A 26,260-nucleotide genomic window follows, 5' to 3' on the forward strand; every position below is an offset into this window, starting at 1 on the left:
GCCGTCACGTGAGGGTGACGTAGTCAAGGGCGCAACATAAGTGATAATAATAAGAAAATGCGAATAAATAGAAAAAACCAAAGCTAAACTTATTTAACTAGAGATAATATGTAAGAGTGTGAAAGAGATCAAGTATAAGATACATGCATATCAGAGCATAGGTAAAACGAAAGTGCAGTCGAACTAACTAAGTACTAATTATACAAACAGGGAGAAGATCCCTACTTTTATTTAGTAGAATGTTAGAACCGCCGTGTAGTCTTTGTAAGCCACCAAGGATGAACAGCTACCTAGAACTTGGAGGGGCGCAAAACAGAAGGTGAGTGGGCAAAAACAAAGCGTTTGAAAACGTATTTATCTTTATGAACATAATAACACCTCTCCGTAAAACTCGTATAGTTTCAAAAAAATACTACTAGGTAGGTATGAAAACCAATGCACAACAGCGGCGAAAAGTGAAGTATGCCATGTCATAATATCTCAGCAATAATAAATGCAAGTTAGGTGTGAAACCAATATAAAATAATATACCAGTCAGAGTCACCTAACGTGACCTGTACGATTGGACCTTTAGCTCATCAATCTAGGCTAGCACACTGAGTCGGAGTCACCTAGTGTGACCTGTACGACAGGCTGGATATAAATATGTACGCTTAAGTGCTACGATCACGTGAAAGCTGTGCGATAATTCGCAGGTCACCTACGAGTTGAAACCACCTATGTGGTCTGTACGATAGGCTGGCACCAAACTTGAATCCAAGGTGAGCTGTGCGATGCGGGAGGTGAACAATCACATGAAAGCTGGCCTTAGCCCCAGGTAGGAGCACTAATACCGAGGTACAACCATGATGAGCTCTAAATAAGTGTGTGCATACCAATGCAATACAACCCATTCAATCATATAATACTCATCTAAAGCTTACCTGAGTCTCCGCAGCATCACACAATACAATTCACAAGTGTATCAATGCAATATTTAAGATGTAACTTATTTACGACATGGCAAGCAAAGCATAGTTCCATATAAAAATGTTTCTGAAAACTGTATATAAATATATATACAAAACAAATGCCCACTCACTAATAAGTAGCAGGATAGTAGACCCCTAGCTTTGCTTGTCCACGCCCGTCCTTGAGGTACGTCTCACCTATATGCGATACAACTATTTTTTCGTTAATTAATTAGCACATAAACAAAGCCTAGGATTAATTCCTCATATGTTGCTCAAATGGGGTGTTTGAATATACCAACGTGATCTACTCGACAACACGAACACCCCCATATTTTTAGAAAAATTTTGGATGTCAAACGCACCCTCACTCATTGGCCAAGTCACGGTCCACATGCGTCGGCCATGCATAGGCACGTGCCTAACACATGGGACGGAAACCCTAACGGCGTTGGGAATATTCCGTTAAAATAGCAGAATATTCCATTATTCTAATGGTGTTACTTGACGTCGTTAGAATATTCCGTCAACTTTGACTTAATATTCTTCTTTTTCTCCAGTGGATCATGTCGGTCTCCGTCATTTGGTTCGTCGATTTCTGGAAAATTTTCAAAGCTTAATATCTACTTCATTTCTCAATCAAATCCATGAATTTATATGGATTTGAAGGTCTTGAAGAGTAGAACACATTCGTACCTATTAGGAGTTCAAAATCCTACGAAAAATGGTCAGAAAATTCATTGGAAAATCTGGCCAATTTTGCAACTTTCCAAACTCGCCTATATCGACGTCCGCTTCACTCCAAAACTACTCCAAAGTGTTAGGGAAGTTGCGTGGATACCTTTCCAAGCCTTAAAACCTTGAAACCACGTTCAGGATCGCGTCGGAACAACTTGGCTCCTCGTCGGAGCTCGTGAGTCGACGGTCAAAACTCACAAAAACTGAAACCTAAGGGTATGGCTAGGTTTGTGAGTTTGTGAGGAGTGTGATGGTAGTTTTCGTAGGTTCGATCCATACTGTTTTGGTGTGGTTTGTGCGTGTGAGGTGTCTTGGGTGCAGAAGGAAGAAGAAATGAGAAGAGTCGAGAATGAGAGAGAGTCTATGTGTATGTGAGTGTGAGTGTGTGTGTGTGTGTGTGTGTGTGTGTGTGTGTGTGTGTGTGTGATTGGCCAGAATCAGAAAATAATATTTTCTGATTGGGTTGCCGTGAGAGAGATAGAGTTTCAATTGGCCCAAAGAAAGATAAAAGCCCAAAATTTGATTGGTTTAGAGGTAATGGGAGCCAATATAATTGGTTCGTGATTTACTCGTTTATATATTCAATTAATCGTTTTCATTACGAATCTGATTCGGGCCTAACTCACGTTGACACGCTCGTGACGTCGAGTATGATTTAATTACGATGGCAAGAAAATAATTTAAAACTACTAAGGTGCATCCACATCACTAAGCCAATGAGGACAATATCGTCACTTTACGCACTAGGGGAGAAAATAATATAATAATTTGGGACGGATTGTCTTAGGTGAGAGATTGAGAGTGGTTTTATTGTGGGCATGGTAGTAAAGACTGAGGTGCTTTACCGGAGGTGGGAGTTTGTAAGATGGTAAAGACATGAAAGTAGAGCTGCCTGCCAATCGGCAATTGTACATTCTAGTTTTGTGTGTGCTGCCGCGTTCTATTTTACTTGCTTTGAATGGTGATGTGGTATATTATTTTTGTCGGTAAGATTTGAACTCAGAATTTACCCCCAACTACGTGAAGGCTGGTTGTGGCGAGACTAAATGGTCATGGGCTCATTTTATTGCTTGTCGAACAGCGGTACTGGCTGGATAGAATAATCTCGTTCCCACATTGTAAAACTCTCTTCCCTTCACCCAAAATCTGCCGAACCAAATCCACCACAATGAAAACTTGACCCAATGGAATAGTTGTATGCTACTATGAATTTTAATACACCAAGTCTTTTTTTGATTTTGTCTTCATCATGGAAACTCCCTCTTTATTGTCAATCTTATCAAAGTGAACGAACATGAAAGAACCGATTGGGAAATAATTAAGACAAGTACAACCAAACGTAACATTAACATGTATAAGCAACGGCCATATTGACACGAGCATGACACAAATAAATAAGTCGTGCTCAAGCTCTATTACATTGTTATTTCGTTGTCTATTTTTTTAAATTTCTTTTCAATAAGCAATTTCAGATTAACAAACAAAATTCTTTTAATATTACACTTTAAAAAAGAAGAATAGTACAAGTATCCACATTTAAGTGAATCACGTAAACACTTGTGTGGTGGTGTATTTTACGAACCTAACATAGCTAGTAGTTAAGCCAATTATTTGCATGAACATGCACATATAGACATGTAATGGAGCTCAAGAGATAGTAAGTGCACCTCACTTTTGCATTTGGCATGTTATACATTGAATTGAAGAGAGTTGTAATTAAGAATATAGAATCATATTTGAGTACATTGTATAACAAATAATAATAAAAACATATCCGCAATTAATTTAGTAGGTACATCATTAAGTGTATGGAATAGAAGGGTGTAATAGAATTAGCCAAGTTTTAAATTTTGGGAAAATTCAAATACATTCTAATTCCAATTTTGAAGTTTGAAATTTCAGTTTCGGACTTGAATTGCACGGAATATTTTTGGAACTCTTGGCCAGAAAATTGGAATATTAGAGAACTAAATAGCACGACTGCAATGCATGGATTGCCGCCGCCGCCGACTAGAAGTAATTCCTAAACTTGAAGCATTATTAATTTTATTTTATTTTCTAAGGAATTTCATGTATAGTTAAGCAGAATGCAATGCATGAAAAAGACGTAAATTGGACTACTGAACGAAGAGGATTAGGGGTTTAGGGGGAGTATCTGTATCTGTATCTTATCTTTGTTCTTTATCCTTCAGTTATCATATATAATGCTTGTAAAATCATGGATTGGTTTATCCTCAAATCAAGCTAGCAATCCAGAAAGCCTATATTTATGCATGGCTCAACCCTGCTTTGATATTAATTTGGTCACTTTGGTCTCGCGGCACAATGCAGGATGCATGCAGCTAGCTTTCTCAATAAACCAATTGCTATAAGATAATTGGATTATAATAATATACTCTTCCAACGCATGACTAATCGCATGATTAATCTAGCTAGTAACCAACCATTAATCAACCAAGAGTAATGGATGCACCTGTCATGATCAACAACAAGTGGATCTGCTTAATATGCTTACTAAGTCCAATTGTAGGGTTAGAGTTCGGATTCCGGCTTCAATATGTCTAGTTTCTATGTTATTTGAGCAAGATTCAAATATAATCGAAATTAACAGGAAAAGATTTCAACTTGGCTAAGCTCAAGTACATAGTATGTTTGTAAAAACAAAACAAGTGTTTTGGAGTATGAAGCAAGAGAGACTACGTATCACCTAAGCCTCCTCAATTTCATCTTAATCAGTTTTGTAAGACAGATAGAGGTCAAGTAGGCTTGTCATGATTTAGGCTTGAAAATGTTCAAAGTGGTGATTGGCTTTCAAGTTGAGTGAAATAACAAGTAAAGCCACTTCGATCTCCCTTTCTATTCAAACTACCTTTCCAAAAGTCTTAAAAAGAAAAAAATAGTAAAATACATTATAAAACTAGCTTACTCCTAAAGCATACGAAAGAAAGTAGATATGGTGATTGGCCGTCACATAGTTTTACAATTTCATTTATGTTAACTTTGCCACCAACTCATATATATATATATATATATATATATATATATATATATATATATATAGAGGAAAGTGATATTCACACATCCATTTACACATAGTTTTGTTAATTTTTTAGTTATTTATTTTTTTCAATTCATTCGATCTGATGACTAAAAATTGAGAGAGATGTGTAAACGTAAAAATAGGAGGAGGATTCTTTACCCTCCTAATCTCTTTACCCTTCCATGCCTTTCTATTTGAACGGTCACGGTTAAGCCATGTCAACATCTTATATTGATTTTTTTTTTTATAGAAATAATAAGATAAAAAACAATGTATGAGAGAAGAGGATGGAAGAGGATGAGAATCCTCCTCCGTAAAAATAAGTGTGTGAATAATATTACCCTATATATGCATATAAATAACACGTGCAATGTACACAACGGCACAAGCATTCTAGGTACACACAGAAAAAAACTTTATCTGAGAAAATAAAGATTTAAACAAAAGCAACACACATGGGATGAGATGACATGCATTAATCTATCATCTCCGAACTCAAATCGTTATTATAAAATGAATTAATTACGAAAAAGTAATCGGAGCCGATTTTTTAGCGCCATCGACGGCCACGGGGTTGAACGACGGACGGAAAGGGGCGCCATCAGCGCCTCCACTTTTCAGTGATCAAATGGACAACCAAAAAAGAGGAAACATACATTACACATGGGAATTATGGGAATGGAATATTGTAATGCGGGAATTTAAATAAAGTGGGCCCTTATTTTTGCACTCTTTTCTGCTTGTCTATGGATTCTCTGCCTAACCCTTATCCCTTAATATGACCCAAAATCAGGGACTGCTTTCTCATTCGCCCGGGCATTTGTACACAATGGTCGGGCATTGACCAAACACCATAACTCGTAATTTAAAATTACAATTTAGTGGTTAGTCTTCTTCGTTTGTAAGTGAGAAGTCTTAACTTTGATTCTTGCCGAATGCAAATTTTAACCAAATTATTATGGTTAACCCATTATAAGGCTTAACTAACTCCTTTACCTCTTTAGTGTAAATAACACCGCTTGTGTTAAAAATATACTACTAATGCATGAGGTAATGATTCGGTTTTTGCTTGCACTTGATGATCGAAATTGTTGTGTGTATTCGTATTCGTTACATTCACACATTGTGACATTCATAATATGTATCTGATTGATTCACTCAAATTCTAAAACATGTACACTTGATAATAATATTTAACCCTAACCTCTAACTGTAAAATACTTAATACATGTATTACTCTTCATAGAAATCATGCTGCCTGATGTATCGAATACGCTTAACGATTTTTCAGACAACATTATAAAAGAAAACTATATATATGGCCATTGGTTAAGAGAAACTGAGGCCAAATGCATGCAATGCATGATAATGATGCTTGTGAATTTATCACAATTAATGATGGAAAGTAGTAGTTAGTTATGCTTCAGAAAATTCGGAGCATTATTAATCCATATTTTATGCTTAATGAGCCAATGGTGGGTTTACCACCCAAAACAAAAGAAATAATTTCAAATGGTTTAACATGTTTGACTTAGTAGTGTTGCACTCAATTTGGAGTCGACTAATTTTGTAATTTTGTTAAAAAAAAAAATTATGCATGACACTACCAATAAAATGACTAATAATAACTTAATTTTTGTTTTCTATAAACAATCTTCTATTTAAGGGTGGAATATTTGTTCTAAACCATGCAGTAGACTGGCCAAAATAATTAAGTTTTGAACTTATCATTTATGTGAAAAAAACATGGGACTTCTTACTTAAAATGAGTAAGAGGTTTTAGATTCGATTATCGTTAAAGATTAATTTGAATCATATTATTGCTAACTTATTGTGAGATTTACTCCACTCGAACCCCTTTTATGTAAATAATATCGTTTGTTAAAAATAAAAATAAAAAACCGTAATGGAATTTACTCTATATAAATCTTGGTGTGCATAGGGCGGCGGGCCTGATTTTTTTGGCGGGTGCATGGAAAAGAAGATCAAGGTTGAATAAGTAACTTTGCAATGAGCTACGGTTTTTTCCTCTTTATAAATCTTAGGGAGAAGGGAAAACAAACTAACCTAAACCAAAATATCATATTTCACTTAACACTATTGCATAGTAGCATATCTTTTTATTTGTAAGTAAGATCTTAATGTCGAATTTTGAGGATGATCAATTTTAAATGAAATTAGTATGCTTAACTTATACATAGTGTGGCTTAAATTCAATTCTCACGCTTCTGTGTAAACATAATGTTGTATTTAATCCCATATATAACAATATAATATATATAAAAATAAGAAGGGGGAACGAAGGAAGAACAAAAGGCCAGAATTTGCGGCATGGTGACTGGTCTTTCCCGCTCCTATTTAAAGGCATCTCAACCGGCACAAAGTCATGAACTAATCTCAAAATCGATCGCATTACTCATTGTGTGCTTAATTTTTACATTTGGGAAAAAAAAATTAAGTTCCAATGGCAAAGAGATTACCACTAACCCTCTTCATCTCCGTCTTTGTAATATTGGGCAGTAGTATTAGTAGTAGTGTCCAAATCCAAGCTGCAGGCAACCCTAATTACAGAGAGGCCCTGGCAAAGTCCATACTCTTCTTTCAGGGACAAAGGTCAGGGAGACTCCCAGCCGGTGCTGCCCAACAAATCACATGGAGGTTCAATTCTGGGCTTTCCGATGGTCGTCTGGCAAATGTAAATATGCTATATACTTAATTACTGCATTGTATTTTGATTTATATGATTTTTTTATATTTAAATTTAGTTCGTTATAGATGGTCAATTTCTGGAATATTGCATTACCCTTCATGCATGCAAACCTATTTGCACTATTTGTAATGTGGTCTCTCTATAAGTTAGGGTGGGAAAGAGAAGGTGATGGTACACACATGTGAGAAATCCGATCAGTGGCAATGTGCTCACCATCATTTAGTATGGTGTATGCTCACCACCTTATTTATCACCGTTATATGAGTTTGAATTTTGAGATTTGTGCTTATCCACTACATGAATCTCGAAATTCAAACTCATATAATGGTGATAAATAAGATGGTAAGCAAAAATACTCCCTATATATATTCAAGTTCTAAAAGATGGGGCTATCTAGGCTAGGGCCTAGCATTTAGACGGCTAGGCGGTGCCTAGGTGGATTGAAGTAAATTTATTATATATCGTATATATAAGCGTCTGTTTATACCTAAAAAATACTTAATTGCATTGGAATACATAAATTTCAAAATAGAATATTAGAACATAATGCAAAATGAAAGTTATATATTTTCTGTCAAAGTGGGAGTCGCGACCTAGGTGAGCGTCTAGACCGGTTTGGGTAGTCTAAGTGGGTGCCTAGGTGGTCTTGGTGGACGCCTAAGCAATCTTAGTGGGCGCCTAGGTAGATCTATGTGCTATTTCTTAATTTTCAAATGTCTAAGGATTAATCGAAGTAGGTGGCTAGCCGCCAACTAACGCCTATACATGAATTTTTAGAACAATGTATATATTAAAGGGGTGTGAAGCATATATATATGCTCTTACATGTGATTTGAAATTTTAATCCGAAAATATTGTTTCAATGGATAATGCTTGGAGTATCACCAACTGATCGTTTTGCTGCTTGCTTTATATATGTGCAAAGATGATAGACACGTGCAAAGCATATGAACAAAAAGAAAGAAAAATATGAGTGCAAATAAAATCTTCTGAATTTAGTCTCTAACCGTGTTCAAAAGTAGGGAAGGTCACATGATTCCTTCACAAAGAAAAAGATGTAAAAAGAAAAGGAACAGTGAATGTAATGAAAACAAGCACCTTGGTTTTCCTTTTCTTTTTTACCTACTATGTTTGTACAAGGTAAATTTATTAAGTATGTGTATTGTGGTAATACTTCAAATTAATCACGCAATGCACTGTTATATGTTTTATATTTTCTATGTAATATTATGTAATTGATTTACGATACCGTTATATTAATAATATTCTATTACACAAAATAAAAAGCCAAATCTTTTTAAAATTCTAATGAAATTACGAAAAAGTCACGAGCGTTTCATTGGAATGAGAAGTTACTTGTCTCGTGTACCAAATATTATTGTGTAGACAAAATTTGATTGGAGACAAACATGAACCTTCGACCTATATGAAAATATTTGCATCAATTTTGCAGGTGGACTTAACTGGAGGATACTATGACGCTGGAGACAATGTCAAGTTCAACTTCCCAATGGCATTCACCACCACAATGCTGTCATGGGGAGCACTTGAATATGGCAAGCGCATTGGCCCCCAGTTACCAGAAACCCGGGCAGCGATACGGTGGGCCACGGATTATCTTCTAAAGTGTGCTAGGCAAACGCCCGGTAAACTCTATGTTGGGGTCGGTGACCCAAACATGGACCATAAATGTTGGGAGAGGCCAGAAGACATGGACACGCTCAGAACCGTGTACTCAGTCTCACCAAGCAACCCGGGCTCGGACGTTGCTGGAGAGACAGCCGCTGCATTAGCGGCTGCTTCTTTAGTTTTTCAGAAGGTTGATCCGAAATACTCAAAGTTGCTGTTGAACACGGCCAAGAATGTGATGCAGTTTGCAATTCAGTACCGAGGGGCATACAGTGATTCACTTGGATCTGCAGTCTGCCCATTTTATTGCTCATATTCTGGATATAAGGTTGGTACCATAGAATCCGGATCCTCTTTATCCTTGCTAGATTTTGCGTCAATTTTTTATTTGTTAATTTATTGACCTTTCCAATTTGGTAAAAAAATAAAAATAAATTCAGGATGAGCTACTGTGGGGAGCTGCATGGCTTTTTAGAGCAAGTAATGAACTTTATTATTACAATTTTATGAAATCCTTGGGAGCTAGTGATTCAACAGACATTTTCAGCTGGGACAACAAATTTGCTGGTGCTTATGTTTTATTATCAAGGGTACAAATTCTATACTCATCATCAACCTTTTTCCACCTTATTTCAGTACAACTGTTCTATTAAGGGCCCATTTCGTATATAACGATTCGTTTTAGTTTTCAAACATTTGTTTTCACTTTGTTTGAAAACTAAATAATTTATTTGTTAAATGTATTTGGTAATGTTTTTCAGTTTTCAAAATACTAAAAGATGAAAACTCAAAATTAAAATGATTTTCAAAAGGCCTCAAATTAATTTTTATTATTCTTACTTTAATTATAAATTTATAAATTCTGACAAAATGCTGTATATATTTTTCAGAGGGCACTATTGAACAACGACAAAAACTTTGAGCCATATAAACAACAAGCGGAGCAATTTATGTGTCGGATTTTGCCTAACTCACCCTCTTCAAGTACTCAATATACACAAGGTAAACATAGTTGTTTTCACTAGTGGTTCATCACTTCAACCAATTTTTGAGCTGCCAAAATCTAGTAAGTATGGATTCAAATATAGAATACGGAAATGATAGTAGGATTGTTATTAGCAATCTAAAATGGTTATTCGTGCATTCTTCCTTCCCTTGTTTTTCCGTGAGAGAGTAGTGTAAAATAAATGTGTTCTAACCATGTATATTCGTTTAAAATATAGGAGGGCTCATATATAAGCTGCCTGGAAGTAACCTCCAATATGTGACCTCAATAACATTCTTGCTTACTACCTATTCCAAGTACATGGCTGTCAGAAAGCTCACATTCAACTGTGGTACCCTCGTCGTCACTCCAAAGACCTTAAGAAACCTTGCAAAACAACAGGTACATCACTTAATCCTGCGTGACAATGTCAAACTGTAAAATTGAACCACTAATTATTATGTTAATTATGATCTAAGTGTTTACTTTAAGTTCAATCATTTATCATTTTATACAGGGGCTGATTTTTATTGACATTTTTAGGTGGACTACATATTAGGGGTAAACCCTCTGAAGATGTCCTACATGGTAGGGTATGGACCCTACTATCCCAAGAGAATTCACCACAGGGGATCCTCGTTGCCTTCATTGGCAAGCCATCCTCAGACCATAGGTTGTGATGGTGGTTTCCAACCATTCTTTTATTCGTTAAACCCAAACCCTAACATCTTAGTTGGAGCCGTTGTTGGAGGTCCAAACCAGAACGATGGGTTCCCAGATGACCGCAGTGATTACAGTCACTCGGAGCCTGCAACTTACATAAATGGCGCTATTGTAGGACCCTTGGCATACTTTGCAGGGGGATTATAAAGTTGATTGGAGACCTCATTAATCAGGGGTTTTATATTAATTGTAAACAACTATCTATTGTCCCCAAAGGGGTATATATATGTGTGTGTGTGTCTCACCACGAAATGGAAGGGATGTTTCAGTGTTTTCCACTTTCTTAGTTTGATGTGGTAATTGGATGATGATCTTAGTTGAAAAATTTGATGATGATCTTAGGCTCACAATGAGCAGCAGCTTATAAGATTTAAGCATTTGAATTTTCATGCGTAAGACTCAGTGTCAAAGAGTTTCTCTTTCTTTCTCTGTTTTTTTTTCTTTTCTCCTCTATATGGTTCCCGTTTATCTCAAAATCTAACTATATGTTATGAACTAGCTAGCTACGAGTGGAATTTGTCATTCTGATGGCTGTCCTAGGTAACAATCATTTCAATCTTCACACCACAGGCTACCTCAATGTGTGGAGAATAAGAGGTTACATATCCTTTAGAAACTTTTGGAGAACTTGTTCAACTATCAAAGAAGATGAAAGGAAGAAGTTTTGTAATAGGACACAATTTACTTTAATGTGAATGAATAAATAACAGATGAGGCTTTAAAATCCCCCACTTCATATTCAATATTAAGTTGAAAGCGAATATGTGTTTTGAACACTTCTTCGTGATTTTCCACCATAGTAGGCTGCAATCGTTTGTGAATTGGACTTTCCAAATATATTGAAAGTATATACCACTACTAAGAAAAGCAGACACTAGTACACCACTACCGAGAGAAGCATTGCATTCTTTTAGAATTGGACTTCTTGTTATTTTACTCTTTGGATGACTCGAGACTTATTAAATTGATTCAACTACGAATGGCCTCTAGAATTTGGACTTCTTTTAGTACTATGATCTACTAGTATTTCTCTTCATTTGTAAATGAGAGATCTTAGGTTTAATTCACGCTAAAGACGAATTCGAACCATATTATTACTAGCCTGTTGTGAAACTAAGCCTATCTCATTCCTCATAGTGTAGATAATATTATTTGTAATTAAGGCAGTCGAACCCAACAAATCCTAGTTTTTGTGAGTTACCTCTTAGTATGCCTCAAGTGACTGAGAAATTTCACTACACTATAATACTAGTGGCCTGGGCAGTTTTAATTTGTTAATTTATTGACCTTTTTACTTTGGTAAAAACAAAATCATGATGAGCTGCTGTGGGGAGCTGCATGACTTTTTAGAGCAACAAATGAAGTTTTAGGATTTATCTGCATACAAAAATCCAAGAATGTTCATATAAAAACTTGCGTATAAAAATACAGTATTAGGATTTAACTGCATAGTAAGATATTGTTCACCAAGAACAGTTAATATATCAGCACCAAAGAATGGTACAGTATACTATTGCTAGTCATCATACTTTCACTGCGAAGAACTGAAAGATGCAATTGCATCCATTTCTTCTTGCAAAAGAAGGGCATCAATAAATACATCCAGATTCTCTCCCTGCATCACATCATTTATCGAATGATGAGTGATGCCAACACGGTGATCCGTTACACGTCCTTGAGGAAAATTGTATGTGCGGATGCGTTCAGATCTATCCCCACTACCAATCTGTTCAATGTGTTGAGCACCATAAATCAATATTGAAAGCAAAGCCAAACCAAATTGTATCAACTAAAATTCATCATATCATGCATACCTGTTGAGATCGAAGTTTTGTTCGATTGGCGTGAAGTCTAGACCTCTCTATCTCATAAAGCTTTGCACACAACACCTTAAGTGCCTTGGCTTTATTCTACAAGGACCCCCAAAATTGGAAACGAGAAATATAGTAAAGAACAAGAACTACAAGAAGAAAAATAAATAAATACCAAAAAAGATAATTAGCCTGTACGTTATCAGAATGCTCACGTAATGGAGGTCAACAATCATACATTGTACATCACGGATGTTGCAAAAGAATTCAATGAATGAGTATGATTACAAAAAAAGTTGCCCATGCCCACTTTGACCTATAAATATTTGTGTACATCATTTACGCATGGGTGCTTCAGAGAAGGCAGGGTACGTTGGGAGAACAATTTGTGAATTTTTCAAGTTTCAGCTACGATGAATGTTAGCTTACGGGTTTTAGGGTTTAGGGAATAAAAGAAGGACATACGAATTTGTAATTCTCCGTCTAATTTGCTAAAGTGACCAACAATGTTTAGAATAAGTTATTGCCGGAGAAAAAATGATATAGTAACAGATGATATACATTTATAATTTTATACATAGTTCAGGAAAAAGCTCCTATTGTATTTCACTGGATTTTTCTAATAAAACTGTACTAGGAAAATAATCAACTCCAAATAACAAAAGAAAAAAGAATCTTAAGCTCAAGGATACAAAAACTATAATTTAGCTGAAAAAGGTTTTGGTAATACCATATGTTGGGATCGCTCGTCTTGTATGGCTACAGTCATGCCAGTTGGAATATGAGTTATTCTAACAGCACTGTTAGTTGTATTTGCATGTTGACCACCTGAACCACCAGATCTATACGTGTCAATTCTCAAATCTTCGTTCCTCAGGTGGACATCTACCTGCAGCAATCCCATATACATATGGTCAGAAAAAATAATATCATTTTGAAAGCAAAATCACAAATAACCACAACGTCCGGATGTCAAACAGTAAATACAAGAAACTTATGTCGATAGATAAATGTTAGATTCAGTCTTCCAACTAAAAAGGTTAGCACGTAGAACCTCATCAGCTTGAGGAAGGATAGCAACAGAAACAGCACTAGTGTGAATACGTCCAGACTTCTCTGTCACAGGAACTCGCTGCCAAAACAACATAGTCAGTATTTTTGGGGGCAACTGTAAGTACTGCATTGAGCAGGTGGGAGGCAAACCTGTACTCTGTGAACCCCACTCTCAAATTTAAGTTTCCCATAAACATCAGCTCCTGAGATCGCTGCAGTAGCTTCCTGGAAAGATGTTATGATTAGCACTGTAGCATTGCATACATAAGGTGTTTAAAGCATCTAGCTCAATCTGGGTCTGTTGAAATGCGTGAGTTAAAATCAGGCATCACACCTTATATCCTTTAAGATCAGACTCAGTTATATCCACCACTTCAAACTTCCAGCCCTTCTTGTGTGAGAATCTATCATACCTGTGGTTATTGTTATACGCACAAGATGAGACTCTTGAGAGAAAATGCATACAAGAACTTACAAGTAATTATACAAACTTACATTTTAAATATGTCCATTGCAAACAAAGAAGCCTCGTCCCCACCAGTTCCTAATGAAATCTTTTGTCATATAAAAAATAAAAAAATAAAAGACATGCAATGGAATAAAAATTTGTTGGGCAGGTGCTTAATACCTGCTCTGACCTCTAATATGCAATCCCTCTCATCAGCATCATCCTTAGGAAGCAGGGACTTGAGCAACAAATTGTGCAGCCTTCTTTCTTCGTGGATGGCTTGATCCAATTCGGTAGTTACCATATCAAGCATGTCTTTTTCTTGAGAACATTCATCGATGAGAGTCCTCAAACCATTAATCTCCTACAGAGCAAAGAAGCAAACAAATGATTTAGTTCTGTCTGCACAAGGATAACAGTTTATGTTGAAGGTTTTGTTCTAATGATAGTACCTTGGTTGTGGCTCTTAGACGACTTATAAGGTCCATGGAAGTGCTGAGTTTCCGTAGCTCCTTGTTCGCCCTCGTGTACTCTTCTGCCGAGGCATCAGGCTATCTTCAAGCAAAAGGTCCAACACCATTTCAATTCCAAAATTTGTTTTTTGTTCTTAAGTCAAACACTACATTTAACTATAATTCGGCAAACACAGAGTTAACGACATAGGTAAACCTGGTTAATGAGATTGTGAAGAAAACCACTCCTCTGCTCGATAAGCGACAACCTTTGCTCCATGATCTTAATAAGTTTTGGAGATAAATCAGGCACCAATTCTGCTCATTTTTTTTTTCATTTATATAAAAGTAAAACTAAATTAAACATAAAGAAAGCAACATCGAAGAAGAAAGTATCACTGCTAACAGAAACAACAAACGAACCCGTTGAGAATGAGCGAAGAATTCGAAAAGGATGGGAAAAGGCAGCCACTGCTGGTCGGACCAAATTACGCCACACTCGGCTTCTCATTGTTACACTCCCTTCCAGAAACCCCTACCCTTTAGTGTGAACAAATCCAAACGACAGTAGCAATAAATCTGAAATTCGAATAACACAAGAACTGTACAACGAATTAAGACAGTGTAAGGAGAGATTAAATTTTACAACAAAAAAGGCACAATTTCAAGAATTCATAATCTCCGTGCCAACCAACAGTGTAAGGAGATGAAATTTCCGGAAATGAAATGAATAAAAAAAAAACAAAAAGATTAAGAAAAGTAACAAAAAGAAGCACCTATGACTGAAAGCAAAAGAAGCAAATAAGAAAATCAGCTTAGCTTGTGGGAAAGTGCTTGCGTTGCGACTGATTGAGTTCAGTTGTTGTATTGCACTGTCTAGTTTGTACGAAAGAAGGGCAAAATTAGAAGAAGAAGCCGAGGGAAGCAAGACCAGGATGGAACAAGCAGTGGGCTTCAGCTTAACCTAGGTTACTGTTTGGTCCACACCAGTGGGCTCGACTAATTGACATTTTTTCGTCAAAAGAAAAAAAAAAAAAAAAAAAAAAAAAAATATATATATATATATATATATATATATGCACTTTTATATGTTTTTAGGAGGTGGACTCCTTTAGTCAACGAGAGAAAGATAAATGAAATTTCAAATTTATAGCCCTCCCTTGAAGTAGAATTCATGTTTACATTTTTCAGAAACATAAAATGAGATGTAAATGTAGCTTATACGTCACCAATCTGTATCTTTTTATTGGACCATTGGGAAATAGAACATGTAGGGAGCACAACATACCCGATAATTCCAAGAATATCTCATTTTTGTCTAAACTCGTTTCTCTTTTCTTTCTCAGGGAACATCACATTCATAGATCCGAGATCCACATCTATGAATTGGAAGGGCCGAATGGTCCATCCATTCTCTTTCTTCGTAAGTTTTACAATGACTTTTTTGGTTTTTTTGTTTTTAAAACTTGTCAATAATGTAGATTGCACAGAGCTAGCTATTGGAAATTTTGAGAATTTTGCTTTTCTGATGAGAATAACATAGTGAAAATTGTAGAATATAAATCAGAGGCAGCAGGCTGGTCTGGCATGTCTGCTATGTGCTGGGTTTTTGTATTTGCTTATTATCCTCTTCAACGAAATTGATCGGAAATTCTATAGTGCTCTGGAGTATCGGAAATTCCTATACTGGCATGAGCACTAGCTTGAGCATCATTAGTAGACCAAAGTGAATGCAGCCGCATCACCCGTGGGATAGTCTGAAATTCTGGGTGTCGATAAACCCATGGAAACCATACAAGCAGTATTATGCGAGGCCTTGTCTTGCCCAGACATCTGTGAGCCAAAAACCATGTGTCAGCGACAAGAATCCTAACAAAACTTAACTGTGAAAAAGTTGCAAATGCTGGTCTGCCAATAATCACAGCAAGGCACCCCACATAAAGTGATCTAACATCACTGTCATTGGATCATAACAGCAACACTGTAAATAACCAGGTTGCTATGGTGAAATAACAGAATTTCCGGACAATTAATCGAGACAGGGTCACGGTATCCCAAGATGTTAAAGCCAACCAAACCCAGGCCAAGCGCCTAGATTACCTAAGTTGAATGGCAACATACCATAAAAATCTCATAAAAATTATCACAACCAACAAGGAATTCAACAAAAAAAGAGAGATCAAGGAACCATTTAAGGGAGCTTCTACTAGAGATTCGGTGAATTTGAGCAAATAATAGTTTTCTCTCTGGATGTACTCTTTAAAGAAATTGAAAAGAAAGTGAATATATATATATTCACAAACAAGTAATGTGAAACGAATTATGAAAATATTAAAGGACCTGACCTCTGTATACGCTGGATTTTGAGCGGGTGGACTGGTGGATTTGACTTCCGTAGATCGCAGGCAGAACCCTAGCTCAAAATGACATAGTAAAATGCGGACAAAAACAACCTTCTGCTTTGCTTGATGAGACTCTGGTTTATATTGTCTAACACTGACCAGCTCAAAATCAACCTTGTCTTCAGCAATAAGTCATGGACACGACATTCCTAATACTCAGCCTTGTGACAAGCCCTATCAAGTTGACACTGGCTCAAATGATCAACAGAAATCATGGGAAAAAAATTCAGTATCAACAGCATCTGCATGAACCATTCACAACTGAACCATGATCCATCGAGCATGCTGGTAAATCAGGCACAACCAGTGTGGTTTACTTCTGCTCGTTTGTTACCAGTAGTCATTGCAAGAGCATATTCCATCATTAAAGTGGTGGAACCGGTTTGAGTCTCTCACAAAAATCTCTTTCTGAAGTAGATTTGATGCTAACTTCATGAAGTTATGGCAGTCCACGCAGATTCTTATGTTCTTCATTATTTTTATAGCAGTCCGACCACAATTTGAACTACCTTCATTCATAATAGCAAACACTAAAGCTAGCTTTTCACTATGATGGTACAACTGCTCCTCTTTGTGTTCCTCTTCCACATCATGCACTGACAAGCTTGTGTCTGGAACATAACCCATTTCTCTTAACCGCACAATCAGTTCTTCTAAATTCCTGAAGATAACGTTCCTTTCTGGATGATGTTGGCCTCCAGAGAAAAACTCATGGACCCGATTTCCAATCTCAATCCAGCTTAATCCAGGTTCCTTTTTCACTCTAGACCTCTTTCATTTCCTTCCTAATTAGGCCTGCTTCACCAAATTTACCGTCAGAGCAAAACATGTTTGACATTTGTACATAACCTAATGAATCCTCTGGTGCTAGCTCTTTCAGTCGATCTGCTGCTAACTTGGCCAACGGTGTTTTTCCATGCTTTCTACATGACCCAAGGAGTGCACTCCAGACTACAGAATCAGGCTCCATTGGCATTCGACTTAGAAGCTCCTCAGCCTTAACAATTTGTCCAGCTCGACCAAGAATATCAACCATGCAGGCGTAATGATCAAGTTGAGGTACAATACCATATACCTCAATCATGGAGTCAAAGATACGAGTTCCTTCTTCTACCAGTCCAGCATGGCTACAAGCACAGAGGAGAGAAACAAAGGTGGCAGGATCAGGTTGGACGTTCATACGTGAGAAGAGATGCAATGCCTCTGTAGCTTGTCCATACAAGGCATAAGCCTTAATCATTGTATTCCACGAAATGACATCACAAAATTCAATTCCATCAAACACCTTCTTAGACAAGGAAATGGAGCCACACCTAGCATAGGCATGGATCAAGGCATTTGCAAGTACTGTGTCACACTCAAAGCCAGCTTTGATCACTTGTGATTGAACTGCCAAGGTGTGGCGCTCGGTTGCAAGGCTTGCATAAGCTTTCAAAACAATTGAGAAAGTATACCTGTCGGGAACTAAGTTCTCACGACGCAATTGACGAAAGAGGAAGAGTGATTCTTCAGGGTCTCGCTCTGCAAAAGTTGTTATGATGCCAGTCCATGCAACAATATCCCGATGACAACTTGTCTCCAAGAAAAGCCTGTAACAGTCCGCAACATCTCCTCCAAGATCTGAATAAGCTTTAACTAACGCAGTGGCAACTTCAATTTTTAATATAAGCCCGGTTCTGATCGTGAGACAGTGCAATTGGAAACAAAACTTAGAAACCACATTATCATCAAGGCCGTTGCTTCTGCATAAGGATGAGAGGACGCTGAGAAGTGTGGCACGATCAAACCCAATTCCGTCAAGGTACATTTGTATGAAAAGATGAATAGCTTGAGCCCCAAGTCCGCGATACCGGTACCCTGCAATCATTGAATTCCAAGATATAAGATTCCGGAACTCCATGCTCTTAAACACATTCCACGCCTCGTCTTTACTAGCATCATAAACACCTCCAGGATTACAAATCTTGCTGTACAGAGTAATAAGAGCATTTGCAACGTAAACACAAGCATCCAAAGACATTTTCAAAGCAAGCGCATGTACCTGCCGACCATAAACACCGTCACTCTCCGCGAGCGAGCTGAGCACGCTGGTGAAAGCAAATTCGTTGGGGCGGTGGTGAACCAACATGCCAGTAAATAAACTCAAACACCTTTGGGGTTGTCCGCATAGGGCGTACCCGGAAATGAGAGCGGTCCAAGAGACAAGGTTTCTACTGGGCATTCCATCAAACAGTTGGTGGGCGTAGTCCAAGTGACCAAATTTGGCATACATATTGATGAGGTGGTTGGTGACAAAGAGGTCGGGTGGGTGGATGGGGTTGTGGGCGATCATGTAACGGTGCAAAGAGAGGCCGTCTTGGAGGCGGCGGTGGCGGGCACAGGCGTGGAAAAGAGTGGCGTAGGTTTGGGGGCAGTGAGGTCGTGGGGGATGAAGGGAGTAGAAGAGTGAGAGCGCTTCCTGGAGGTGGCCGCGGGTGGCGAGAACCCGCACCTGACCGAGCAGATCATTATCATTGGTTTGCACGTCGAGCAGGGTGAAAGATGAGGTGAAGGTTGTCCGATGAGAGATGCGAGACGCGAGCGTGAGAGCACATGGGCGTAACATGACACTTGCTCGTGTGCGGCTTGCTCCTTGACCTCGACCTCCCAAGTAGTCAGCAAAGCCACTGACGGCACCGACAAGCAAGCTCCTTGTCCGTTGTTATTGGGTTGGATTATTATGATGACATCCTATTCCGTTAGTCCGATCAATGTCTTGGTGGAATGTATGCATAATTGCACTACTTTTGCACCCAATGTGGTCAGGAAAACGTTACAAGAACCTTGAAACCGCTACTACCATTGATCATGTCCCATAATTATTCTTTGCTTAAAAGCTTACGGTTGTTATAAATAGACAAAATATCATACTATTTAGTTTCGTAACTATAATATCAAGGGATTGCAAAAAGTGAAATGATATTATTGTTTTCACTTCTTTCTTTGCTGTGTATTGTAATCACACATAGAATACTCTTTATACAGAGCCACATTCATGACAAACCAAAAAGTGAAATGATTGTTCTTTTTGAAAGCTTCACACAACAACAATTACACTACTATTACCCTTTTGAAAACATCACATAACAACAATTACACTACTGTGGACATTCATTCTCACAATTTTACAACCACGGTGCGATAAAAGTGTAACATCAGGTTTTACTGATTGAAAATAGTTACAGGGATGGATGATAATGCTTTCCTTGGTTCACCTGTACCAATAAAGACTCGCCATCCAGATTGGAGAACCTGCCACATCAAGTTCAATATAACATCTTAACGAACATTCTATCATTGTGCTGTCATCAAATAACATAATCATTTGTACGAGAGAGAAGCATTGTATGTAAACGATACTTCTCCTAGTGACATAAGCGTGCACATGTTATGCACGGGTTAAGGACGTGTTTTTCTACCATTCTACGTAATCCTCTTCTGATTAAAAAGGAATGCATGAGCACATCTGGTACACTCATGTGAATGCATGCTTTGACATCCAAAATCCAAAATCAACAGCATGCAGTCAGGGAGTGACACCACGCATGTTGTCTGTTAATTGCCCATTCTACCCTTTCAACACATTTGCAGGCAACCTACCATAAAGCCTCTCTGCAAAGTGGGGCTGCCACGAGCACACGGGAGCCCTATCCATTTCATTGTAACGCCAGTAAATGCTTTTTACTCCAATTGTGCCAGGAAGTGACACCATGCCTCCGGCAGCGGAAGAGAGGAAGGAGAAAGAATAATGCTAGAGAACCCACACATATGCACTGCATCAAGGGCTCATTTGGTAAGTAAGATTGGATTGGAATAGGTGGCTCCTAATCTCAAGGGACATTGAAGGGAGAAATGAAAAAACTTATGACCAACTAGAGGGTAGAACATGGACACTCATGAAGGAAACTTATCATTCCAATCCTTTCCAAAATGTTAGGACTGGAAGGGATGAGTTTTCTTCATGTCCAATTCTCTACTAATTCCTCTAAATAAACATTCATTGCTACCTTCAATTTGCCTTAAAATTTGTGAATTATCCACTTCAATCCAATCCTCCGTACCAAACGATGCCTTAATACAAACTACCACATATCATACCACATTATTTAACATGCAAGGACTACTTATCATAAGTTACTATGTTCTGTTAATACATGAATCACCCTCCACATAATATGGTCAAAAAGTTGAAATGGACAAGAAATTTATACTCACACCAGAAGCTCAAATTCTTAACTAACAGCAGCACTGCCTGAGAAAGCCAAAAGCTAATAAATATAAGTGAATGACCAACCCAAGTAAGACCGTCCACCAAATACAAATAAAACAGGAAACAACACATCTGATACCACTCAAAGTAATTGGGGTCTTCATACTTTTGTGAAGATATACAAGACAATGGTAAAAGGCTAACACAACTAATTACAGGAGATTGCATTAAGTCAAAAATCCAATGAAATAAATAAAATGAAAGTTGTAGACATCGAAATTTTGGTGAAATAAATGCTAACCAATGCATTAAAATTTCAACGTTTACGTGTCACATAAATTTTACACGTAGCGTGTGACTCAACGAAAAATTAAAAAAAATCGTATAAGTCATCAAATAGGACATGTGTCAACACCTGACATAAATGATTTATTTCATCTGAATATTATATTTAAAATTTGGCCTTGAAAAATTCTATAAATAGAAGCGAATTTCATTCATTTCACTGGACCAATTCACATATACATTTCTCTACTCCCAAATTGGAAGATAGTTCCCCAAATCCTTGAAGCTATGAAACTCTAAAGCTTTCAAGCATCCTACCTCCCAAATTCTCAAGATCAAGACTTGACGGCCCCTTGGATCAATAACATCAACAAATCTGCACCACTATTCATCCCTAGACCAAGCCTCGACAACCCTTTGGATCAACATCCCATCCACAAATCTATACCTTACGAAGATAGAATCAGAGGATCAAATTGTAAAAGAGATTGTAACCCCAAAATTAATACAAAATATTATTTTGTACATATGTTCTTGTCTCATTCATCGCAGGAATATTTGTGTTTACAAAAGTATATCTTAAAACAGAATTAGACACAAGTAAATAGGGTAATATCAAGTTATAAACCACATTCTAGACTTGATTACAAATAACCAAATCAGACCTCCATGATTTAACACTAGTTTCATAATGCAATCAACATTGCAAGGTTCTACTCCTGTGCTTCCCACCATTCTCTCTTTATCCTTTAACAAACCAACCTAAACTTAATTGTTTTCAACTTAAAACAATACCTCTTCACTCTTGGCATTGTCCATTCGACATGTTTCTGCAACAAATATATAACCCATATGAGAAACCAGATCCTTTACTGCTAATTTGAATACAAATACTAAATAAGCAACTTAAACCCTCAAATCCCACACAAAATATGCACAAATTAACAAAGGATGCTATTTCAACAGGACCATGCTTCTACACCTAGATGCTTGGTAACCAATGAAATATTTCATATATGGAAACTTTGGTATCCAAACCTACAGAAATGCTAGCACATCAACATCAAGGAGCTTACCGTTTGATGCTGTCATGGTAGTGTTTCTGTAGGTTTTGGAGCTTACAGTGCAATCACTCTGTTGAGAAAAACACCGCATCTACCATAATGTAACCTTCATATTAGTTCATTAAATTGACTATACCTAACTTCAAAACACAGTCTCCATATTAGTCCATATTAGCAATCAAAATATTGGGAATGGCAGCAGCAGAAATCTGAACTCTGTTACTCTAAGTCATCCAGATCATTTACGATACTGGAAGAAATAAACCATTTCAACTTGGACTTAAGAGTTGTGGATGAAGCATGTATAGAACAAAACTAACAAATTGTAACTACTTTTCAGAGCATAAAGGTATGGAAAAGAAGAAAATTTCACTCATTGATCAAAGCACAATTAGACATGTCATTGCCTTTGAAAGTCTCATTGGGTTTTGTCAAGTCAGTTGGTCCATAAGTCAGATCATAAACCAACCAGAAAATATCTAACAAGCATCATTGTGTTCTATAGAGAGAATACACACTACTAATACAACGAAATATGGGATCACGACATATAGATATTGAGCCCACATGTGACATGGATTGCATACATAGACACATTAGACCAAATTGCGTCTCATACTCGTTATTTAGAACACTGTGTACGAGTCTCACAATCCAAATGAAACCCCATCAAACATTGATTTAAATGTCCATGATTATATACAAGAATTAAGAACAAATATGAAAAAAATTCCAACATTAAGAAGATAATAATGTAAAGAAGTTTTAAAGGGTTCTTTTTACGAACTATCGACTTCCGAAGTTCAGCATCAGCCCTTTGAAGATAAGCATTGTACTACTAAATAATGAAACTACAATAACTACAACAAACAAAACTACCACTTCTCAAGTCTAAACATAGGAAGCACAGCAAATATACATACCTGGGTACACCTATGAATTGGCATACTAAGTACCGACAAAACAAACTAGTCCATTTACCCAATGCCCCAACGCGAAGTAGACTGAAATTGATCATTTATCAGAAGTACTACCCATGGAAAAGGTCCGATACCTAGACATCTTCATATAAATTCTAGTAAGAACAACATGATATTTGGTTGCTCATATCGTAGCGACGTGACGTAGTGCCACTAGTGGTATCCAATGTTGCCCCAATAACTCTTCGATTATCCTAGAAATAGCAAATTGTAAGGAAAGCTCAACAGTCAATGAAATAGTATTGTTCTTTTGTTATACTCTCTCTCTCTCTCTCTCTCTGTGCAGCCATTGAAGATGTGGAGCTAGGTTCTAACAAGTAGCAGACATTTCATTTGTTTTTGTAAAAAGAAAAGAAAGACCAAACTTTTGGGCGTTTTCGTACCCATCTTCCAACTGCGATCCAGAGAGATTGGATACTTGAGCTTTTCTACATTGCCTTGAAATGCTTGTTCATGCTGTCAAAAAAGGCTTTGTTTAAACTACCTGCTTGTTTTTGCACCTCGAATGGACGGACATGATAGAAAACGGGGACTAGTGTTTGCCCCATCGCATCAAAAATGATGAAGAAGAAGAAGAAGAAGCAGCGATGTGACATCCCATATCGCTCAGGGAGTGATCCTTAAATGCATATTCTCATCCCTACTTAGCACGAGGCCTTTTGGGAGCTCACTAGCTTCGGGTTCCATGGGAACTCCGAAGTTAAGCGAGTAGCGCACGAGAGCACTCTCAGGATGGGTGACCATTGGGAAGTTCTTGTCTGAGTTCCCAGAAACAAAACTGTGAGGGCGTGGTCGGGGCGTGTCAGATTTGGTATCAGAGCCTAACCCTGGTCGTGGTATGCCGACGAGGACGTCGGGCCCCTAAGGGGGGTGGATTGTGACATCCCACATCGCCCAGGAGAGTGATCCTTATATGTATAATACCATCCCCACCTAGGGGTGGGCATAAAAACCGCAAAACCGCAAAACCGCATCGAACCGTAAGAAAAAAAACCGAAAAAAACCGTGTTGACCGGAAAAGTCAACTTTGAGTGAAAAACCGAACCGAACCATTCAAACCGGTTCCGGTTCCGGTTTCGAAGGACCAAGAACCGTTCGAACCGAACCGAACCGTTTTATTAATAATAAATAAATAAATTATATATACACACACATGTTGTGGTATAATAAGTTGAAAAAATTGGTTTCACTAAATTGCAAAGCAGAGGATCCTATCCCAATTAGGGTTCATTTTCACTTACACACACACACACGGAGACACCTTCATCACGGCTTCACCTTCACGCACGCCGCTCATTTCAGATTTCCTTTCCCCCATTCCTATTCCTAAATCATGATTCCCCCATTTCAGGTTCCACAAACATTGTTGTCATTAAGTCAGAGGATGAATACACCAGCGCAATCAGCAAAGCTAAAGGTAATTTTTCTGGGTTTTTCGAATTGTTTTGTTGCAAGAAAACTTATCAAACATTTATGCAAGTTATCTGATTATTTGCTAAATTTCATATAGACGGAGCTGAGCCAGCACTTTTCTACTTCACTGCAGTCTGGTGCGGGCCTTGTAAGTTCGAAATACGTTTTCCTTTAAGCAACGAAGTCATTGGCACGAAATGTGGCGTAATCATGTGTTTTGAAGTTAAAATTGGTACTTTGGTGTGATCTCTTGTGCAGGCAAGTTCATATCTCCAGTCATTGGAGAGTTGAGCGAGCAATACCCACATGTAACAACATATAAGATTGACATCGACGAGGTGCGCATTCGCATTGGAATCTAGTTATATATTAAGTGTTGTTAATTATGAAATCTAGTTATTTGTTACGGGTTTCAATTCTCAAGTTAGTTTTAGCAATAACTTTACTTGTGGGCTCATAGCCATCTGGAAGGACTTACAAACACTTTGGGCAAGTTGAATATTTCCTCTGTGGTAAATGATTGCTCTTATAATGTTTGAAAGAAAATGCTCCAATTTGTTTTGTTCTTTGTATATAGCTTCTTTTATTCATGGCACTCATGGGATGATCTTTTTAGGATGGTCTTTTGAATGGATTATTACTGGTTTTGCTTCTTCGTATTTCTATATGTTTTAACTTGGATATGGTGAAATCCAAGCTCCATTTGGTTCGTGGTCTGATGTGTGTATTTTGGTGCAGCCTACATTCCAGTTCTTTCAAGATGGAAAGAAGGTGGCTGAAGTTGTTGGTGCTGATGTTGCTCGCTTGAGAGACACTTTTGGAAAACTCTACAAGTAATTCTTTAGTACATTACACTACACTTGTGTGCTTTCTCATTTGTGAATGCAGTGTTTATATTAAATGCATAATAGTTTTTAGCGGTTGAAGTTTCTCCAAATGCAATCAGTTCTATAGCTCAATTTATATTAAACCCTCTCGTAGGATTTCCATTTCATGTGTGTGTGTGTAACTAAAACTGTTGGTGTTGATGACACTTAAGAAAGTAGCTTTTGAAAAACGTGGTAGTTGCATAATTCATTTGCACTTTATTAGGCGTAGTGTATGACCTTACTTTTGTTGGTTAGGTTTCGGTCAGGTGCATTCATAATTCAACAACTCCATATGTCTAGCATGTTGTATCAGTCTTCATTTCTTTTGTCAAGGTTGAGGTTAGGTGCTGCATATTGGAAATTTAAACAATTTCCAAGTCCAACAGTAGCATCTGCATTGCTTAAGTTTAAGTTTAAGTTTAACAGTAGCATTTTTATTTTTGTCTATTTTAGGGATGA

At 37.5% G+C, this 26,260-nt stretch overlaps 4 protein-coding genes across 6 annotated transcripts; 2 read left to right on the plus strand and 2 right to left on the minus strand.

Annotated features, from left to right (window-relative positions):
• Positions 1–7,142: 7,142 nt before the first annotated feature.
• On the plus strand, positions 7,143–11,722 carry LOC125467812 (endoglucanase 9-like). The gene is made up of 6 exons (XM_048575882.1): positions 7,143–7,423; positions 8,892–9,395; positions 9,508–9,657; positions 9,958–10,069; positions 10,291–10,454; positions 10,596–11,722. The coding sequence occupies exons 1-6, from the start codon at positions 7,193–7,195 to the stop codon at positions 10,920–10,922; spliced, it is 1,488 nt and encodes a 495-aa protein (XP_048431839.1). The 5' UTR covers positions 7,143–7,192; the 3' UTR covers positions 10,923–11,722.
• A 435-nt stretch (positions 11,723–12,157) lies between these two features.
• On the minus strand, positions 12,158–15,501 carry LOC103956568 (peptide chain release factor 1, mitochondrial). Of its 3 annotated transcripts, none has more exons than XM_048575920.1 (11): positions 14,963–15,501; positions 14,757–14,857; positions 14,540–14,638; positions 14,278–14,451; positions 14,135–14,193; positions 13,974–14,052; positions 13,790–13,864; positions 13,641–13,718; positions 13,317–13,475; positions 12,590–12,685; positions 12,158–12,501 (listed from the first exon to the last, which is right to left on the minus strand). In XM_048575920.1, exons 1-11 carry the CDS (start codon positions 15,048–15,050, stop codon positions 12,307–12,309), a joined length of 1,203 nt encoding a protein of 400 aa, XP_048431877.1. In that variant the 5' UTR covers positions 15,051–15,501; the 3' UTR covers positions 12,158–12,306. The 3 variants fall into 3 exon arrangements, with proteins under 3 accessions (XP_048431877.1, XP_048431876.1, XP_009366864.2); XM_048575919.1 differs by having other exon boundaries at positions 14,135–14,183; positions 14,268–14,451; positions 14,963–15,499; XM_009368589.2 differs by having other exon boundaries at positions 14,135–14,183; positions 14,268–14,451; positions 14,757–14,822; positions 14,963–15,498.
• Positions 15,502–15,824: 323 nt separating this feature from the next.
• On the minus strand, positions 15,825–19,831 carry LOC103956567 (pentatricopeptide repeat-containing protein At1g71420). The gene is given in 3 exon segments (XM_009368585.3): positions 15,825–16,372; positions 16,885–17,715; positions 17,717–19,831. Coding segments are annotated over 2 exon segments (2,274 nt in total). The 5' UTR covers positions 19,547–19,831; the 3' UTR covers positions 15,825–16,372; positions 16,885–17,271.
• Positions 19,832–20,167: 336 nt separating this feature from the next.
• On the plus strand, positions 20,168–26,008 carry LOC103957929 (thioredoxin O1, mitochondrial-like). Its single transcript, XM_048575895.1, has 7 exons — positions 20,168–20,197; positions 20,680–20,773; positions 24,871–24,936; positions 25,030–25,080; positions 25,191–25,270; positions 25,400–25,444; positions 25,671–26,008. The coding sequence occupies exons 1-7, from the start codon at positions 20,168–20,170 to the stop codon at positions 25,767–25,769; spliced, it is 465 nt and encodes a 154-aa protein (XP_048431852.1). The 3' UTR covers positions 25,770–26,008.
• The last annotated feature ends 252 nt before the right edge of the window (positions 26,009–26,260 follow it).

Source organism: the organism of the source record quoted next, unplaced genomic scaffold (genome assembly GCF_019419815.1).
Source record: "Pyrus x bretschneideri cultivar Hongxiangsu unplaced genomic scaffold, Pyrus_bretschneideri_v1 Contig81, whole genome shotgun sequence".
Lineage (NCBI taxonomy): Eukaryota > Viridiplantae > Streptophyta > Magnoliopsida > Rosales > Rosaceae > Pyrus > Pyrus x bretschneideri.

Coding starts and splice junctions, on each gene's coding strand:
- LOC125467812 (XM_048575882.1), top strand. CDS start 7,193: ATGGCAAAGAGATTACCACTAACCCTCTTCATCTCCGTCTTTGTAATA. Junction 10,070..10,290: donor AAGTACTCAATATACACAAG/GTAAACATAGTT, acceptor TTTAAAATATAG/GAGGGCTCATATATAAGCTG. Junction 10,455..10,595: donor GAAACCTTGCAAAACAACAG/GTACATCACTTA, acceptor TGACATTTTTAG/GTGGACTACATATTAGGGGT.
- LOC103956568 (XM_048575920.1), bottom strand. CDS start 15,050: ATGAGAAGCCGAGTGTGGCGTAATTTGGTCCGACCAGCAGTGGCTGCC. Junction 13,865..13,973: donor CTGATCTTAAAGGATATAAG/GTGTGATGCCTG, acceptor ACATCTTTCCAG/GAAGCTACTGCAGCGATCTC. Junction 13,719..13,789: donor GTGGGGTTCACAGAGTACAG/GTTTGCCTCCCA, acceptor TTGTTTTGGCAG/CGAGTTCCTGTGACAGAGAA.
- LOC103957929 (XM_048575895.1), top strand. CDS start 20,168: ATGGATGATAATGCTTTCCTTGGTTCACCT. Junction 20,774..24,870: donor CTGCATCAAGGGCTCATTTG/GTAAGTAAGATT, acceptor CCCCCATTTCAG/GTTCCACAAACATTGTTGTC. Junction 24,937..25,029: donor CGCAATCAGCAAAGCTAAAG/GTAATTTTTCTG, acceptor AATTTCATATAG/ACGGAGCTGAGCCAGCACTT.